At 41.3% G+C, this 19,970-nt stretch overlaps 1 protein-coding gene across 3 annotated transcripts in view; it reads right to left on the bottom strand.

The window, feature by feature from the left end:
* SASH1 (SAM and SH3 domain containing 1) overlaps positions 1-19,970 on the bottom strand; it is a 190,015-nt gene that overhangs the window by 42,687 nt on the left and 127,358 nt on the right. For 2 of the 3 annotated variants that reach the window (XM_070796327.1, XM_070796328.1), the window contains one exon: positions 19,866-19,967. In XM_070796327.1, coding sequence (XP_070652428.1) covers positions 19,866-19,967 — 102 coding nt within the window. Of the gene's footprint in view, positions 1-24; positions 2,083-19,865; positions 19,968-19,970 lie in introns of those variants that run through there. The other variant, XM_019967562.2, reaches the window with a different exon arrangement.

The raw sequence follows: 19,970 nt of genomic DNA, 5'->3' as shown, positions 1-19,970 counted from the left end.
ATGAAATGAGTCCAGCAAACTTACCGGCTTCGGCATTGAGCAGGCCTCGGGGGTGATGCTGAGCGTGTCAGGGACCCCCACCCGCTCCCCACTTGGAGCGCTTCTTCACTCCCGCTCGACCCCTCTGTAATCGCAAAGTGATGGTGAGGCTCTCCCGGACCATGCTCCCGGGGAGTTACATGATCGGGCAGGCTCCGCCGGGACAGCTTACGATCCGAAGAAGAAAGTGAAGACACTGGTTTCAATTAGCCGCTTGCTGCCTGCTGACTGATCTCCCAGTTCCTCGCTCACTGCATAACTTGTAAGAAAGGCATAAGTCATCAGCTCTAAGCAAATCTCCTATTCACCACAAGGAAAAAAGGGAGTGTTGTACGTGGCAAACAATCCCTGTTTTCACTGACGAAGGCTCCCTGACCTCCCGCTGGCCTCCAGTTCCTTAATTACTGTCTATGGAATTCCAGAGAAAGAAAAAAAAGAACTCGAGAATCTGAGCAAGTCCGGGACAAGGACTCACCCTCACAAGTGACTGAACTGAAAAAAGATCTCTTTTGCAGATAAGTCTTCTCAACACCCCCTGAAGGGAGTCGTCGCGATTGAAAATAGACACCTTCCAAGGGCTATTTTTGAAACTCCCGAATTAAAACTTATGATTGTGGTTTTTCTCCTAAAGTTGTCACTTTCTGTCTCTCTCCCTGCTTTTTATTCTTTCCGTTTTAGCCACTAGAGTAAATGTAGGACGTTTCTCCTTCACTGATGCTTCTAAAACTGTCTTACCAAACTATTTCAATGATCAGTTGTTTCGGAGCAGCTGAGTTCTCTTGGATTCTAAAATTTGAGCATGGGGACTCTGTCACGAGATGGTCATTTAATTTTCTCAGGGCTGTCTAGGGAGCGACATCACATGCTGCTACTCAAACAGAATATCATTTCAAAAGGCAGGACTGAAAACCCCTACGAAGAATCCAAGACATGGGTTGCAGGCCATGTCTGTATTTTCAGGGCTAAATTCACTCAGTTGGGGAAGTCATGTATTCCCACTGCAGTCTGAACTGCTCACTCCTAGGTGCCTCTCCACCGTGCAGATCTTTATTTACACTATGCAAGGGCCCCCCACCCCCAACTCTTTTTGGATCATCACACAGCAGAGATCCCAGGGGGTACCACTGACCACCAGAGCTCCTTTTCCTGGGCACCTTTCCTGTTCTCCTTCCTTGGGTGCCTTGGGATTCTCTCACTCTGCATGAGGATTTCCCAGGTGATGCTAGTGGTAAAGAACCCGTCTGCCAATGCAGAAGACATAAGAGACTCAGGTTCAATCCCTGTGTGAGGAAGATCCCCTGGAGGAGGGTATGGCAACCCACTCCAGTATGCTTGCCTGGAGAATCCCATGGACAGAGAAGCCTGGTGGGCTACAGTCCATAGGGTCACAAACAGTCGGACATGACTGAAGCGACTTAGCAAACACACGTGTACTCTTCACGAAACTCCCTTTCCCTCAATTCTTCTGCCCCCCAAAAGTGTCTCCTCTCATCATTTATGGAACTTTCTTCCCTAGGCTACCTCTTTCCAATTTCACAAAGCCGTTTCCCTGACTCCCTCTCTGGTTTCACATAAGCCCCCTTCCCACCGCCATCTGGGAAACCCCACGTGTACCATAAATGGTGACAGGTGCTTTCCCAATGTCAGACTTCAAACACCGGGATTTATCAAACGCTTGCAATTCCCAGCCTCTGGGGTAAGGATCTGCATGACCTGGTCTCCCAGATGGTAGATGGCAAGAGGACGATGGGGATGCTTCATGGCTTCCCTCCTGCACCACCCTAACTCTACCTGGGCTTTCTTCACCCAAGACTGACAACTACACTGCAAGCATCATCGTGCTTAGAATTCCGTAAGGCTGTCAGTAGACGTCTCACTTGAGCTTCTCTGTCATTTCATGGAAACTAAGAAAATGTGTACGCCCCAAAGATGGTGGGGAAATACGTCTCTACGTTGGAGCTAGGACAGCCTGGGATTAATTTCCAAGTCCTCCAGCAAATCCCTCTACTTCTATGGGGCTTGGTGTACCTCCACGTACATTTGAACAACATTTGTCTTAAAGTATTGTTGTTTTTACAAATGGTGTACATAACTGCATACAACTGACCACTGGAGCTGGGTAATAAGTGCTTATTACATCTGCATTCTATTGCTGATCGGAATTCAAACAAGACCTATTTTAATTCTTACAAACTGCTGTTTTAGGTGCCCGTGTAGATAGCAAAAGCAAGGAAGACACATGAAAGCAAGTGATGATGGCCAACGTTCGAGACTGAGTCTGGGCAGGTTGTTGAGATGCACAGATGATTCTGAGTGGCACTCGGAGCCAGAACACAGGAGTCCTGCAGACACAGGTTGAGGTCCCCTTTAAGCCACTTGTGAACTATCATTTATAAAATAGGCAGTGGCAAGCCCCCTAGGGTTCTTGAGAAGGTGAAGGGAGACCTTGACTGGGAGGGGAGCCCGTTAGGTTGCAAAGCCTCTACAGTGTAAGACTGCAGGAGGCAGGCATTGATGAGCCAGGTTCTGGGAGGCGGTGAAAGATAGGACCTATCTCCTATTTGTCCTCACAGTGGCCTCCTGCTCCTTACTCACCCTTTCTAAATGGCCACAGGAGGAGTCAGATATTTATGGAGATACTTCATGTGGAAAGCCACGTATGCAGGGTGCCCATGGTGGGCCTTTGGCAGATAATCCATGCACAATTTGAAGAAGTTGAGACTCTCCAGCCCCGTAGCTCCCAGCCCTTGCTCTGTATTAGAGGAAATCTCAGGATATTTGAAAAACTAGGCTGAGCCAGGGAAGTTTCTCGGTGGAAGCAAGAAGGAAACAGGGCGGATCCACTTCACGAAGGAGGAGCATCACTGGTCTTGTTCGCTGGGTAGTGGACTTGAACTTACCCAGCACACAAGAGGTGTGCAAATTTGCAGAGGACAGATTTGAGCATCTGACTCCCACCCTAAGGGAATGCTCTTTAGGTCCCCAGAGCAAAGTTCAAAAGCCATACTGTGAAATGTAGGCCTGTACGGTCAGAGCATCTCCAGCTTCTGTGTATGCTGTGCTCAGCTATGTGGATACTATGTGGGAACAGCCACTCACAGCACCTGGTTCCCATCCTCCGACTTCCTCACAGCACCTCAGACACCCCATCTCTCATGTGGCTGCACACCTCTGCACTTGTGGGTTCCTTTCTGGGATGATCTCTGCCTGCCCCATCTACTTCCCTAGCTCCTACTCCTCCTTCAAGATTCAGTTCATGTGTCACCTCCTCTGGAAAGCCTTCCTGGCCTTCCTCCTCATCTTCCTTATCCCAGGTGGTTGCACAGCAGCCCGACAGAGTATCTTGGGACTGAGCTCAGTATGTTATCGCATTATTATTAGCCCTTCACTAAACTTCAAGAAGACAAAGAGCACTGTCATCTCCATTTCTCTGTCTGTATTTCAGCAACATTTATTGTTTATCCCTATTAATACATGATCTATTTTTCATTAGAAATTTTGGAAAATATACATACAGGAAAAAAGAAAATGCTTATATATTTTTAATCAGAAACATTAGTAACATTTTGGCTTATTTCTTCGTGTGCGTGCCTATATGCACACACACACACAATACACCTCTGTTACTTTTTTAAAAATAAACACACAAAAAGAATGACCTTGTGATCTTCAGCGGCTCCAGCCCCCAGTTACAGTCACTATCAGGGCCCCCAAAGCCTCCCTCACATGAACACAGGTGTAAATGGAAACAAAGTGCCCACTTATAATTGTGACCCTCTTTGAGAGGCATTGTTGCTCTCAGGGTTTCCTTTGGAGAAACACTGGGGTTCTCAATGTACACTGCTCAAACTGTTTTATAACCTGTTTTTTAAAAATTAATATGTTTTGAACGTCTGCCGACATCAACAAATATTTAGCAAATAAAATATAACACTGCATTAATGATTCAATGGTATTCAGTCATAGATACCTACTATAATTTACTTAAATAATGCTCTCAATCATTGGAACATTTGCATGTTTCTAATTTTTCAGCATTATAAAAAATACTCCGATGAACACTGTGTCACAAAATTTTTAATGTGTCTAGTACATCGGGTTTTTTTAGAATAAGTGATTAGATTTTTGAATTGATGGGTAAATAATGGGCATATTGCTAAGTCTTTTGATACATATTAATTTGCTCATAAGAAACATTTTATTATTTTAAATTCTCACAAGGAGTATAAAAAGAATACCTATTTCTGCACACAATTGCTAACACTGAATATCACGATATTCTTTTCCATTTACAATAAATAGATATTTCCTGATTGGAATCAATGGATGGATGTACTGATTTAAAGCGGGTATACCTGTGGCGGATTCATTTCGATATTTGGCAAAACTAATACAATATTGTAAAGTTTAAAAATAAAATAAAATTAAAAAAATAATAAAGCCTTAGGAAGGGAAAAGAATCAAAAGTACATGAGTAAGCTGGCTTGACCTGGACTTAAAAAGGTTATAATCTAGAAGTCTGGGGGTAGGAAGGTCCCAAGAGAAATTCAGACATATGATTACTATAAGTCAACTGTGATAAATGGGCAAGAGGAACCAAGAGATACAGGGGTTCAGAAATGGGTGAACTCACTTCTGGTTGGGGAAACTGAGACATGCTTCAGTGAGGGGACAGGCACTCACCATGGCTTTGAGGACATTTCCAAGTTCCTGTATGAGCCTAAAAGTCCGCTGTTTACACGGCTCCCACTGACCTCACATGCCTGCCTATCTGGACAGTCAAAGAAGAGCTCAGCTGATGCTGTTCCCTTTATAAACAGCATGTGACACCGATCAACAACAGCTTCACGGCTCTCCTCTTCTCCAAGCTTGATTTCATAATCCCTCCAACGTGCCTGATCTTCCTCCACTGGTCCAAGGAGTGATGCATTTGAGGTCACTCCCTACCTTAGGGGCAGTATATTGGCTTTCATATCAGCATCACCAGGCATCACCGTCCGGCCACGGCGGGGGCCTTCCGGTCACAGCCATCCAGTTAATGTGCTATTCTTTATGTTTACATAAAAATCCGTTTCACTTTTTGAAGAAGTTAGAATTACTTTCAAAAGTGTTAATGAGTTGTCAGAGTAACTATATAAAATAGGAAACACATTGTGGGTTTTTTTTCCCCCTTATTTCACAAAGGAGTCAGGGGAGGACTCATCTGTTTAGCAAGAAATATTTTGTTCATTAGCTGGTGACATCATTGTCCTCTGAAATGAAGAGATTTTAGTCAGCATATGGAAAAAAAGATGAAATTCCATTCTTCTCCCAGAGGTGCAGTGTAACACTGAAATAATCTCTCTGGCAGTTTCAAAATTAACTAGTTGTCGCCAGATTTGAAGGCGGAGGAGAAGGAGGCAGAGGAGGAGAAGATAATTACATGATACTCGTATTTGTATAAAGTATGTGAGAATTTGAGGTAATGTTACCATCCCCTAGAGGCAAAGGCTTGTCAGCACTTAATTCATTGAAAGAAACTATTGAAAAATGAACTATAAAGCCAAAGGAACAAGGAAGGGATACTATGATCCCCAATAAACTCTCTTCTTTTGCTTAAAACTCACAAACTCTAAATTGATTTTAGTTACCCCCAAATAATGTTGCTACTTTCACTGTAAGGAAGAAAGAAAATATAAGACCTCAGGAACCTTACAGCCAAGTCTAGGGAGATTTCAGTAACAAGTAAGCTCACCCATCATGATTCTGCAAGTTTCCATGGAGCAGAGAAAATGCGTTTCCTTCTCGTGAAAGGAGTTGGGGGGAAGAGAGATGTTAAGTGACGGAAAAGGAACCGACTTCCCCTTCATTCTGTAAATCTTTGGAAGATTTGACTGCTTGAGATTACGCCACCCTGCCCACAGGTCAGAGACCCCTGCTGGTCGTACAAAATAGGGAAGTTGAGATGAAAAAGTTATAGGAAAGTAGGCAACAATTCTATAGCTCTCTCTGTAAAGAGTAGGGGAGTGTTACCCAAAACACATCCATGGTGTCAGGCACACTAAAGACTAAAGCCAAACACCAAACCCACTCATTCCCAAGTGCCTTCAATTCTCACACAGCCCGTGCCATGGAAAAAGGATGATTCCGAGCAAGACTGCCAACTAGGGCAATTACATAGGCGTTTGAGGCTCTAGTTTCTAGAGCTGATGGAAGTTTTCATCCCAGAAGCGGTAAGTCTCCCAAGGGACTGGGTGGTGTTTGCAAAGTCACATTGCTTTTATGGCATCTTAGACGGACTGATTCATGGATCAGGCATGATGCCTTCTTGGACAGGGCTGCTAAACAACCTTGACTAGGCACATGACAATGTAAAAATATGGAGAACTGGTGGAGCCTGCATGGCAACGGAGGGAAGGTGCAGACACCAAGTTCTTTCCTCTGACCCAAAACTTAGGCCACCAATCGGCATGGGCATCTGTTGAAGATGGAGGCAGGTGGGCCTACGGTGCCTCCCAGAGTCGTGATCTATGACCTTAACATACTTCTCCTTATGTTTGTTGAATAAATAATAAGCAAATTTACTTCCAAACAGAAGAAATCTTGGCTGAATCCTTAGAAAATGAATCAGTTAGAGCTAGAAAGGTTGTTTGTGGTCATCTAACTGGCAAAACAATCAGGTCATGATGACTGCTGAAAGCTAAATCACAGAATATTCTTCCCACAACAAGTAACAAAATGAACAGCGCCCTAAAAAACACAATTACTAAAAACTGGCAAAAATTCTACACCAAGAGCATCCAAAGATACATAACCTAACATATTAAACTTCAGAACTACATGATCACGTTAAGAAACAAATTTCTGAAGACACAGAAAAGGAAGTAAAGTGTGTGGCCCTCTCTATCTTCTGCTCTAGGAGCAGCAGAAACCACTTCAGGAGAGGAATGAGTGAAAAGATGGAAAGTCAAGTGTAAAGCTGGTCTTGATTGGAAAGAAGCCTCTAGAAATTCACCAGGGATGAGAGGAATGAATTAAAAGCAGGCTGGCTCTGGCAGACCCATTCCTCCAACCTTAAGCAAGCAATGTGAACAGTGATGCAGAACGTTTAGCAAACTCTTAGCAGGAGGAAGTCTGAGCCCAGGTATCCCAGTGAAGACCACATTCCAGCTCAGTTTGGTTTCCCCCTCCTCGGGCTCTTACATTAGGCTATAGCAACAACAGGGGCTTCCCAGGTGGCACTAGTGGTAAAGAACCCGCCTGCCGATGAGAAGATACAGGAGATAAGGGCTCAATCCCTGGGTCAGGAAGATTCCTGGAAAAGGAAGTGGCAATCCACTCCAATATTCCTGCCTGGAGAATCCCACGGACAAAGAAGCCTGGGGGGCTACAGTCCATAGTGTCGCAAAGAGTCGAACATGACTGAGTGACTTGGCACACACACACACACAGCAACAACAAACATGAATGGATCACAAAATAAATAAAGAAAACACCGCATCATCTGGCAGTATGGCAAATGGGTCAAAAAGTGATCCTCATTATATCAGAACAAATAGAAAATGTGACCTGAACTACCCACGCATGATCAAAATGAAAAGAAATGCATGAAACGACCCAAACTGTAACAAGGAGGGGAAAGAGAGAGACAGAAAAGGCATGGGCCAACACAGTGATTGTATTCTTGATCCCCATCTCTCTATCAGAAGAACACGAAACTCAAGGAACAGGAAGAAAGCCTCAACAGTTGCTTCTCGTTATAAATAGTTTAGGAAGAATATGAATTCAATTAAATGAGGCCTCAAAGACAAGATGCAAAACATAATGATATGAATTTTAAAACTGCAGTCATACATGGAAGCAACCTAAATGTTCGTTGACAGAGGAACAGATAAAGATGTGGCATGTATGTATGTATGTATGTATGCACATATGTGTGTACACACACACACACACACACACACAGGAATACTATGCAGTCATAAAAAAGAATGAAATAATGCCATTTGCAGCAACACAGATGGGTGCAGAGATTATCATACTGAATGAAGTAAATCAGAAAAAAGACAAATATCATATGGTATCACTTATATGTAGAATCTAAAAAAGATACAAATGAACTTATTTATATAACAGAAATAGACTCATAAACATAGAAAACAAACTTATTGTTACCAAAGGAGAAAGAGGTGAGGAAATAAATTAAGAATTTGAGATCGACATATACACACTAGTATGTATAAAAGAGATAGCCCACAAGGACTATATAGCACAGGTAACTATATTGTAATCTATATTGCAAGATCTTGTAATAACCTATAGTGGAAAAGAATCTGAAGAGGAATATGTGAGTATGTGTGAGAAATGCAATCACTTCACTGTACACCTAAAACTACCATAGTGTTGTAAATTAACTATACTTCAATTTAAAAAAATTGCAGTCATAAGGAAATGCAGACCAAACAACCTATCACAGAACCAACTTGTAAATATTAATAAGAATGAGCAAAGAATAGAATCAATACCGTGGAAGTAAAAATTTCGATAGGAAAATCTATATTATTTTAAAGGTGTCTCATGGTAAAGAATCCGCCTGCCAATGCAGGAGATGAGGGTTTGATCCCTGGGTTGGGAAGATCCCCTGGAGAAGGAAATAGCAACCATTTCCAGTACTCTTGCCTGGGAAATCCCATGGAAAGACAAGCCTGGCAGGCTACAACCTGCAAGGTTGCAAAAGAGTTGCATATGACTCAACAACTAAACAATCAAATCAAACTATTTTAATCCATTTTCTGATATGATCCAAGTGTGAAGATTTACCCACCTATTCACCTAAGCCCAGGGCTTCCCTGGTAGCTCAGCTGGTAGAGAATTCACCTGCAATCCAGGAGACCCTGGTTCAACCCCTGGGTTGAGAAGATCCCCTGGAGAAGGGAAGAGATATCCACTCCAGTAATTCTGGCCTGGAGAATTCCAGGACAGAGGAGTTAGGCAGGCTACAGCCCATGGAGTCGCAAAGAGTCGGACATGACCGAGTGACTTTCACTCACTCACCTAAGCCCCTGGCCTTGCTGCTCCCTCTACCTGACACAGTTCTCTTCCTTCTCCTGGTGAGCGACTGCTGAGCTTCAGTCATCTTTTCTGGGCTTTCTACACTCCCTCACTGAGCCTAATGGAGTTTCTGTGTGCACGTCACACGCTCAGTAGAAATATTCCAATTAAGCCCTCAGTCATGCTGTCCACTTCTCTGTCTCTTCTCAAATATAAACCCCTGTGGATAGGGACTGGCCTGTCATAGGTATTCAATAATGTTTGCACAATGAATGAGGGAAAGAATGTTCACGATGGCATTCTTTCATCTACATTCTTTCATCTGGGTCAAAAGCACAGGGCAAGACGTGTCCTTGTAGGAACTAATTATGCAATGCGATTAGAATTATACTAGTAATAGTTCAGTCAACAAGATATGACAGAAACTGTAGTACAAAGAGAAACAGGGGCAGAGAAGAGAATAAAGGGATCTATAGAAATCATTTTGTGATTGGGATTTGAATTAGAATTTGGTGTGTTAAAATACTGCTTTCCAAATGAATCCCCTTGGTGACTGAGTACAGTTCTAAGAGCTTTGATATAATGGGTAACTGTTAACTTATAGTTCAAATGAACTCTGAACAAGTGATGGGCAGCCTGTGACTTTAGTAAGTTGGCTTACGCTGGAAGTGACCCTCAGTCTGAATCTGACTCATGAACCATGATAGCATTTGGGTCTCTCACCAGCCCACCCATTATCATAAGATTTGGCATCAGAGCAGAAGATTTAATGAGGAATTAACACGGAATGAAACAATATCATTAAGCAAGTAATGAAAATCCTCTTACCCCAATCTCCTTGAGGTTCATCCCAAAAGCAAAATAAGAAATTGGCAATGCAAATCTAAATGCCAATCTTTAACCCATATTATATCACAAGTATCTCTATTTAGATATAATCGGCTAGCAGGGAAAATGTTGTATGTCTTGTCTGGTATTTATGCATTAGGTTGGACAGATGAAACTGCCAATTTTAGAGGTTAAAAGCTAATATTTCCAGTTCACATGGCTCGACCTAATAAAAGAAGTAACAAGGAATTCCCTGGCAGTCCAGTGGTTACGACTCTATTCTCACTGCCAAGGGCCCAGGTTCATTCCCTGGTCAGGGAACTAAGATCTCATAAGCTGCACAGTGCAGCCAACATTTTTTTAAATTGAAAAAAAAAAAAAAAAAAGTAAATAAAGATGAAGCTGAGGATGAAAGGAAAATCTTAAAAAAGAAAAGTCAAAACAGACCAGAATGTGCCTCCAAACTCTTAAATTTTTAAAATGCTAACAATAGGTTACATAATCCTCAGATTACGTTGTGTCTGGATATTTTGTCATTGTTTGCTTTTGTTCGTGTGATCTCTGATGTGTTGAGGAGGGTCTGCAGGCAGGACCCTCAGCTCCCTGTGACCGTACAAACCAGTGAAGATAGAGATGTTCCTGGCTCGTTTGCCAGGTTGTTGTCATTTAGTCGCTCAGTCCTGTGTGACTCTTCTGTGACCCCAAGGACTGCAGCCCACCCGGCTCCTCTGTCCGTGGGATTTTCCAGGCAAGAATACTAGAGTGGGTTGCCATGTCCTTCTCCAAGGGATCTTCCCAACCCAGGATCAAACCCACATCTCATGCATTAGTAGCCAGATTCTTTATCATTGAGCCACCAGGGAAGCCCTAGTTTGCCAGGTGCAAAGAGCCAAATTCCCAATGATTTCTGGGCCTGCAGTAAGAGCAGCCCCCAACATAACAGGTTGATGAGCACACAACCACATGCTCGATCAGCCCATCTCACTGTCACTATACAATCGTAGATAATTTCAAAACAATTAAGTATCATTTTTCCCAGACACTAATCCTAAGGTCACATGTGTTACTGAAATCACACCAGAGCCGCTACTCAGCCCACGTACACTTATGCCTTCTGAAACAGAAAATAAACTGATTGTGTGTTGGGTAAAGGCATAACCAAGTAAATACACATTATTTACATTACGCTTGTTCTGAAAACTCTAGCCATCTGCCATAATATGCAAAAACATAAGCACTGCTCCCATGTTAATGGCACACACAAAAATAAACTTTTACGGGAACTCAAGCATTTCAAGAATGCCAGCGAATGGAAAGGCAGACGATCGTCACACAAAGTAATAGAGGCTGGCGTTCACTGGGTGTTTATTTGGTGCCATTTAATACTTGAGACACCCGTGTCGGGTACATATACTTGGCTCGGGTTTGGAGGCTCAAAAAGATGAAAAAACTTGCAGAGCTAATAGGTGGCAGAGCTGGGATCTGAACCCAAAGTCTGACTCACGTCTGTGAGTTTAACCAGCCCCCTCGCCTGCCCACGCTGGGCAAATGCCTGGCCTTCCCTAGGCCAGAGCCTCCTTCCTGCCTAACTCTGTTTAAAGATGATGATCTTAAGGACTCACAGCAAACACATACCTCAAACTTTGGCCCTTCTCCCAGGGAGAAGGCTGGGGATAGAGGGTGGTGTGGAATAAATGACAAGAAGTCGTCTAAGCCATGGTTCTTGGTCAGCTTACGTCCAATGAGAACAAAGCTCATGTTTCTCACAGACTTTGTTACATGTTATTTCAACAGACTGATTTTATCTCTGTCTCACCATAAACTACAGGTCTAAAGAATCATTTCTTCCACTCTTCTAAAGAGAATTTTAATAAGTCTCTATTGTACTATCATTTCAGTTGCAAAATCACGTCTGTTAAAATTGAGGAATATTTCTTCTTCCCACCCAGCCAAATACAAAGGAAATTTATAGAAGGTATCCATAAAAGTCTGAATAGTTATCTCAAGACTTCAAGTGTGCATTAAAAGACCAGAATCAATAAAAGCTATTCAGCAAGATTTAGAAAAGTGTTAATTTTTTTTGGGGGGGGTGGTGCCAGGGCGGGCACAGTGTAACACGGCATGGCATAAACATGCAGTCCCAAGGGTACAAAAGCCCTCTGGCAAATTAAGGCTAGGTCAAACTTTTCTTCTTTCTCCTGGTCAAATCAGAAGTCAAACAAGTTGAGTAAAGCTCTTCTGTTCAAGAAACAAAGATCCAAAGTGGACATCCAACCATCCTGTATTTAAGCCTAGCGAGTATAAGTGTTAAAGTTACAACAAGCAGAACCATTTTCTAGCCACAAATCAAAACTTAACTGCCAATTAGAATCCTTTTAAGCTAAAATCCATAGATTAAGTTATGAAAAAACAAATCCTCTAGGAAAAGAGACTAAAAGAAAAAATTTTAATACCATTGAAAGCAAACAATAACAACTAACATTTAGAAATGTAAGTTATTTTTATGCTTGGAATCTATTCTCTCAAGGTAGGTAGGTAGGTTTAGTCACTAAATCATGTCCGACTCTTATGACCCCATAGACTGTAGCCTGGCCAGGCTCCTCTGTCTATGGGATTTCCCAGCAAAAATACTGGAGCAGGTTGCCATTTCCTTCTCCAGGGGATCTTCCCAACCCAGGGATTGAACCAGGATCTCCTGCATTGCAGACAGATTCTTTACCGACTGAACCACCATAATTTAAGAGCAAAATGACGGTAGAAAGAAGGTCAAACGTTTTCATAAAGATACGTTTACTGGACCTACAATGTCAACTCTAAAACTAGGTGTGTTTGAATCTTCACAGTTTATGCATTCAATAAATATTTACTCAAAGTTAGCAAAAAAATGAAAATTGTGTTCTTTAAAAACACTGGTACTATCTATAGGTGGGAGACAACCCTGTAAACTCATCATGTATTGTCATTAAAAAAGGTCTTCTTTGGGAATTGGATTTCCCCAAACAACAAATCTATTAACACTCATTTCTATTTTCTTTTGATACCTTTGTAATATAAAAACAAAACTAAAATTTCTGATAAATTTTAACTTGTGGACTTTGTCTAGAAGTTCACCCTAATAAAAGAAACATATTCAAAATAAGAATCATTTTCATTTCATCAGTTATACTCAAGAATTTTGTTATTCAGCCCTCTTTTAAAAAATCTGGTTCCACCCAGAGTCTTAGACTCTAAAAAGTGCACCTTGGATTTATAGAAGCCTCTTGGACAAGCAGAAGCATCATTCTGCCTGTTGAGAGACACCCCCAGAGCATGATCTCTGTTCTCTGACTGCATTCTATATTAAGTGATTAAACTGCATTCTGTACTAAGTGGCCCTTTTCTTTGGCCATAATAGAAATTAAGGCATTTGCCCCTAAGAACCACTAAAAAAGTTAACTTTGTGGAATGTTCTCCTGGCTTTCAGCACATTATCTTTTAGCAAGTTCTAGACTAGACTAAAGCTAGCTATCTTTTCATGCATAACAACAGACCTGAATGTTCTGTCTGGAAGACAATGGCTGTCATTGAGGCAGGTGAAATGACTCTGAAAAACCTTAGTAAAAGCCATCTAGGGGTGAGAGCCAAGGTTATGGTTTATAATTTTAGAAAGCCCCCAAAAGATTTAACAATTTTGTATCAGGCCAACACTATAGGGATATTTTAGTTGTGACCTTGAAAGTCCTTAATCAAGGAAACACTTAAAATAGTGCTTTGTAAAAAGTGAAAGAAATGACCACTTGATGTTGTGTCTCCGTTACCCGAAATCTGGACACAGTTCAGCCACATGGCTCCCCAGGTTCCTGGCAAAGCTATATTCAGAAATGGAATGAAAGGCTATGCGGAGATGCACATACGGATGTAAGGTATTATTATAACTCCACAGTGATAACATAGCTCTCCTTGCACAAATATTTCCCAACTCTAAATTCCCCCAAATGTAAAAAGTTATCAATTATGAAACGATGACTTGCTTTACAAAATAACTCAACTTCACAAAACATTTCACCAGAATTGCTTCATCCTCATAAGGAACTCCAGATTCAAAAACATAATTCCAAGTTTTTCGGGAACACAGTTTGTATAAAGTGAAACAACTAAACAGGACTAAAATAGATGCTTGCAATGGACTCTAAGAGCTCTGTGCTTTATTTCCCTTGCTGGTGCTTTAATATTTCCATATACATTGTATTTTTTAAAATAAGCTGAATAGCATCATAATCAAATAATTGACAATTACAAATTTTTTGAAAAGAGATTTCACTGCAAGAATTTCAGGCACAGATCACCAACTCTTACCTACCAATTTTGTAAAAACAAACACTATGATTTACTAAAATGTATGCCTTGAGTAATGGAGAAGGAAATGGCAACCCACTCCAGTATTCTTGCCTGGAGAATCCCATGGAGGGAGGAGCCTGGTAGGCTAGTCCATGGGGTTGCAAAGAGTCGGACATGACTGAGCGACTTCATTCACTCACTCACTCATGCCTTGAGTAAAAAGCTTGAAATCCCAGAAAGACAGAGAGCATAAATTCCTTTAAACATTTTCTTAATCAGAAGGCAAACTGAACCTCAACACAGAAAGGTGAAAGCTTAAAATGAGAACTCTTACAACCTTCCTCCTGCAGGAGGTAAAGGAAAACACAAGTTACTAAAATAAAATGAAAAATATTAAAATACACATTCAGATGATTAACAAGGGATCCCGTTAAGTTCTCAACCAGAAACTCTTTTTAAAAACTCTGACACTCACAACAGAAGTTTGTTATTAATGAATAACAGCAGAGAACAGATTCCCCTCTGGCAAAGAGAAAGCTATTTTTCACTTCCCCTGGTAACTATCTTTAGTACTTCATACTCTTGGAAACCAAGAATGTGCATATGGATTTATTGTGAAACAACATGCAATTATCGACTGCCAGTTCTGGGGGTGGGGGAACCTATGAATCAACGCAAATGAAATCTTAAAGCATGACAGGCATCAATATAGGCATTGAGGTCTGGTGACAAAGACCTTATGATCTCTGAAACTTTCATGGCCTGGGCATTCCTGACTAGGGCCAGTGGGCTATTTACATCTCAGTATAAGCCCTGGCCCTCACACAAAAGATAATCAAAGCCCTGAACCCAAGGCAGCTGGAGTAGTACACAGTGGGAATTATCTGAAATTAATTACTTGCTATCAGGCAAATGGAGCATCAGTGAGAAGCAGTATTTTGGATGGAGTTTCTTGCTGAGTCTCCAGGAAAACACAGGACAGACTAAAGTCAGGTTAAGAGGGGCAAGTGTCACACACATCGGGATTACCATCAAGTACAAGCAAACCACTGCCAATGGTGGTCGGGCACAGTAATGAACGGTGTGACTGAACATGGTGTGGGTTGTTCGCACAGAGACAGCTAGCAAAGTACACGGGGTAGACAGCCTCTCTTCAGAAAACTCTCTCCAATGTTGAATAGACTGTCTTCATTCGCCAACATCTTTCAGTAACAAAGGCCAGGCATTCTGTTTTTTTGTTTGTTTGTTTTTAGCCATGCCACAGGGCATGGGGGAATCTTAGGTCCCTGACCAGGGATGGAACGTGTGACTCCTGCACTGCGAGCCGTCAGTCTTAACCACTGGACCGCCAGGAACGTCCCAGGACTGTAAGACATTCTAGAGCTTCTGGGAAATTGTGCTGAAAGTGGAGGGAGCATATGGTATCGCTGGCCCTCCGTCCAACTGGGAAAGGCTGAGCTTATTTTTGAGCCGTCTATGAAGAAGCAGTTTGCTGAGGAAATGATAACTAAGTGTGTGCATGAATCTCTGTGAGCAGGAGTGAGGGGGTTTTAACTTCTGCATCGTAAACACTACGGCGGCAGAGTCTCCCCTTTCACCTTTGCAACCTGAACACGTAGCACAAAGTGGCACATCCAAGTGCTCCACAAATGTCACCGAAGTGAACAAACAAATGCGCCAGAGAGCACCCGTTTAAGAAGTGCCCGTTTCATTCTGACAGCTGATGTCAAGGTGATGGTTGTGATTTACCCTCTGAAAGGGGCTCAACAAACCAATACTTAATATAATGCTTTCTCAGCAACTGGTTTTATAGTAACTTTTCCCTAAATGAGACAAGCCTCTCTCCTTGCCATCTAACTATGTGAGGTTCTACCACTGTCCTGTTTCTCTGAATGGATAAAGTCTTATAACCTCTCCCTTGATGCAGATGCTATTAATCAGGACAGTACCCAGTGAGACGGACACCAAAGGACCCACTAGGGATGACTGGGGCTTTGTGATCTCTCTCCTTCGAGTTGGGTCTGAATCACAAAGAGTCCCAAGTTACGGTATTTATTCTTCATGATTCTTTGGATTCATGATTTACATTTATATTTTGTTAGTCTTTAGAACTAGAGGATAAGAGACCCAAAACGATGCATTGAAAACCACAGATATGGTTCCTTTGATGACCTCATAGTCCTAGGACATGCTGCTGGCTAGCATATGACACATTTATTATTATAAATGGTAAAGTCTCAGAACCTTGCACACAACACCATAACATGCAGTGTTTTCAAATGAATAACTCTGTGGGCCTTTTGTTTGTCTATTTGTTTGCTTTAGTTGCAATGGAATCTGGTGCTTGATTTAGGAAATCAGGGACAAGAAGATAGTGGGAGGGTTATATTTACTATAGATATGCCATCATTTGTTACTTAAATGCAAAGCAAGTATAAAGACTGAGTCTGTAGTTGGAAGACATAAAACAAGCTCTTAAAAGCAGCCAAGAAGAATGACCACTCAAATACAAGCTTGTGCACTAAATATTTCTCAAACAGGCTATAGGAGCTGAACACTGTGCTAGGCATGCCTTTCTTGCTCAAGGAGCTCATAATTTCAACCTCAAGGAGGTTGATAGACAATTAATTCAGATACTCCAGGACACCTGTTAGGTTTTGTGTTGCAAGCTAATTTAACAAAGTGCCGAACAGAAAGCTATGAAAATATACTCGAGGATGCTAAAGTTTCAGAGGAGGTGGCAGCTGGACGTCACCTTGAAGGAGGCATGGATTTTTATCTGGAAAATATGGAGGAAGACCTTTCAGGAAATGCACAAATTAAAGCAGAGAGCATGAAAATACAAGTTCTGATCAGTAACGCATGCAGGCTCCAGTGTGGATGGAGTAGAGGCTGTTAGGGCAAAGGATGAAAGATGGGAGTAGAGAAACTGATTAAAGCCAGATCACATAGGGTCTTGAGTCTGCCAAAAATTTTGAAATTTATCTTGTAAAACTGGAAAACCATCAGCCTTTTGTGCATGCATGCAAGCTTAGTCACTCAGTCGTGTCCGACTTTTTGTGACTCGGTGGACTGTAGCCTGCCAGGCTCCTCTGTCCATGGAATTTTTCAGGCAAAAATACTGGAATGGGTTGCCACTTCCTCCTCCAGGGGTTCTTCCCAACCCAGGGATCGAATCCATGTCTCCTGCATTAGCAGGCAGATTCTCTACCATTGCACCACCTGGGAAGCTCCTCAGCCTTTTGTGAAACATAGGAATGTAAGAAAAGGCGTATATTTTGGAAAGATGACTGGCTGTATGGAGCATTAACAAGAGGAAACAAGAGACTGAAAACATGGAGGCAGAGTTGTTTCCAGAATTTAAGGAAGAAATGTCCTAATAAACAAAATCATTGTGTAAGAGATGAAAAAAAGCGAACTCCCTTCATTTTCATGTCATAAAGTTTGATGATCACACCATGAAATGTCTATTTGAAACTCTGGAACTCTAATTCCTATGATCTTGGTGGAACTCTTGGGAAGTACTGTTTTGGTCACTTTAAAATGAATAATAAAAGGCATCAAAACTGGAAGAGAAGAAATGAAATTGCCTCTGTTCTTGGGTGACATGGTCTTACATGCAGAAAACACTAAAGATTATACACAGGCACAGACACACTCTACTGGAGATAATAGCGAAATTCCACAAAGTTGCAGAGTACAAAATTAATGTATGAAAGTCAGTTCCATCTTTACATACTGATAATGAACATTTTGAAAAGAAAATTAATGTTATCATATGTAAAAATAACAATAAGAATAAAATACTTAAACTTAACTAAGGAGGCAAGACTTTAATACTGAAAACCACAAAACAATGCTGAAAGACCAATAAGATGTAAATAAATGGAAGGATAGCCTGTTTCATGGATTGGAAGACTTCATATTGTTAAGATGACAATACTACCCAAACTGATCTACAGATCCAAGGCAAGCCCTATCAAAATCTCATGGTTCTTTTTGCAGAAATAGAAAAATCCAGCCTAAAACTCATATGGAATCTCCAGGGATTTTAATAGCTAAAACAGTCTGAAAAAGAGCCAAGTTGGAAGGCTTACATATCCCAATTTCAAACCTTTCTACAAAGCAACATTAATCAAAAAGGACAGACATACGAACCAATGAATAAAATACGAGAGCCCAGAAATAAACCCTTACATATACAGTCAATTAATTTTCAAAAAGGGTACTAAAACCATTCAATGAAGAAAGGACAGTCTTTTCAACAAATGGTTCTGGGAAAACAAGGAATCTACCACAAAACAGTGAAGTTGGATGCATATGTTCTATCATATACCAACAGTAACCTAAAATGGGTCATAGACCTAAACTTAAGAGCTAAAACTGTAAACTCTTAAAAGAAAATCTTTACCACAATTATTTGGCAATGATTTCTTGGATATGATACCAAAAGCAAATGCAAATTAGATTTCAAAATTTAAAACTTTAATACCTCCAAGGACATTATCAAGAGAGTAAAAAGGTGGGACTTTCCTGGTAGTCTGCACGAGTTATATCCCTGGTCAGGGAACTAAGATCCCACATGCCACGAGGTATGGCCAAGAAAAAGAGTGAAAAGGCAACTCATAGAATGGGAAAGAATATTTACAAGTTATGTACCATATAAGGGATTAATATTCAGAATATATAAAGAACTCTTACAACTCAACAACCAACAGAACAAAAACACAATTGAAGAATGGGCAAATAACTTGATAAACACTTCTATAAAGAATATATTAAAATGGTCAAGCACATAAAAAAGGATGCTTAAACATTAGAGAAACCAAATCTTAGACCCTAGAGAAATCAAATCTAAACCACAATGAGATATCATTCTATACCCATTCGGAATGGCTGGGGGGGAATCAAAAGTGTTGGTGAGGAAGCAGAGAAATTAGAACCTCCATGTAGCTGTCAAGAGCGTGAAATGGTGTAGCTGCTGTGGAAAACGGAACAGCATCGCCTCAGAAAGTTAAACAGAGAAATTAGACAAAAGTGGTATCCATGTGCAGTGGGAATATTGTTCATCCATAGAAAGGAATGAAGTTCTAGTATAGTTGTAATAGGGATGAGTCTAGAAAACATGGGGCTAAGTGAAATAAACCAGACACAGGAGGACAACCATTGTATGAGTTCACTTCTATAGGCACTTTGTAAGTACCTAGACTAGTCATATTCATAGAGATGGGAAGTAAAATGTGGCTGCCAGGAGTTTGGAGAAGGTGGGGTGAGAATGGAGAGTTACTGTTTAAGAGTTATGGAATATCTGTGTCAGATAATGAAAAAGTTCAGGAAGTGGGTTGAGGAGATGGTTGTACAGCAAAGTGTATGTACCTAGTGCTACTGAATTGAACACTTAAAATGCTTATAATGGTAAATTTTAAGTTGTACTTGACCATAATAAAGCAGCATGAACCAACCAGCATGAACAGTACTATTCCAACTGCAGATTATCAGGTAAAGAAAAGAATAACACCTCAGAAGAGACGCCTCTTTTCAGATCCAGGTGGGAGGTGGTAATCGCAAAAAGAAGCCCAAAGGCTGAAATGGTGGAGGCTGTCCCATTTTAGTAGAAGCGGTTAAGATGCTCAATGAGACAGTAAACTTACATTGCAGTTTGATGAGCCCTCAAATGTTGGGTAAGAACCGTCCGGCCAGTCGGCAGGATCCAAGGCAGTAGACTGCCGGTGCTGGGCCTCATACTCCTTGAGCTG

This window comes from Bos indicus, chromosome 9 (genome assembly GCF_029378745.1).
Source record: "Bos indicus isolate NIAB-ARS_2022 breed Sahiwal x Tharparkar chromosome 9, NIAB-ARS_B.indTharparkar_mat_pri_1.0, whole genome shotgun sequence".
Taxonomy (NCBI): Eukaryota; Metazoa; Chordata; class Mammalia; order Artiodactyla; family Bovidae; genus Bos; species Bos indicus.
Note: the sequence above shows the minus strand (reverse complement) of the source record. Positions and strands in the feature narration are given on the sequence as shown.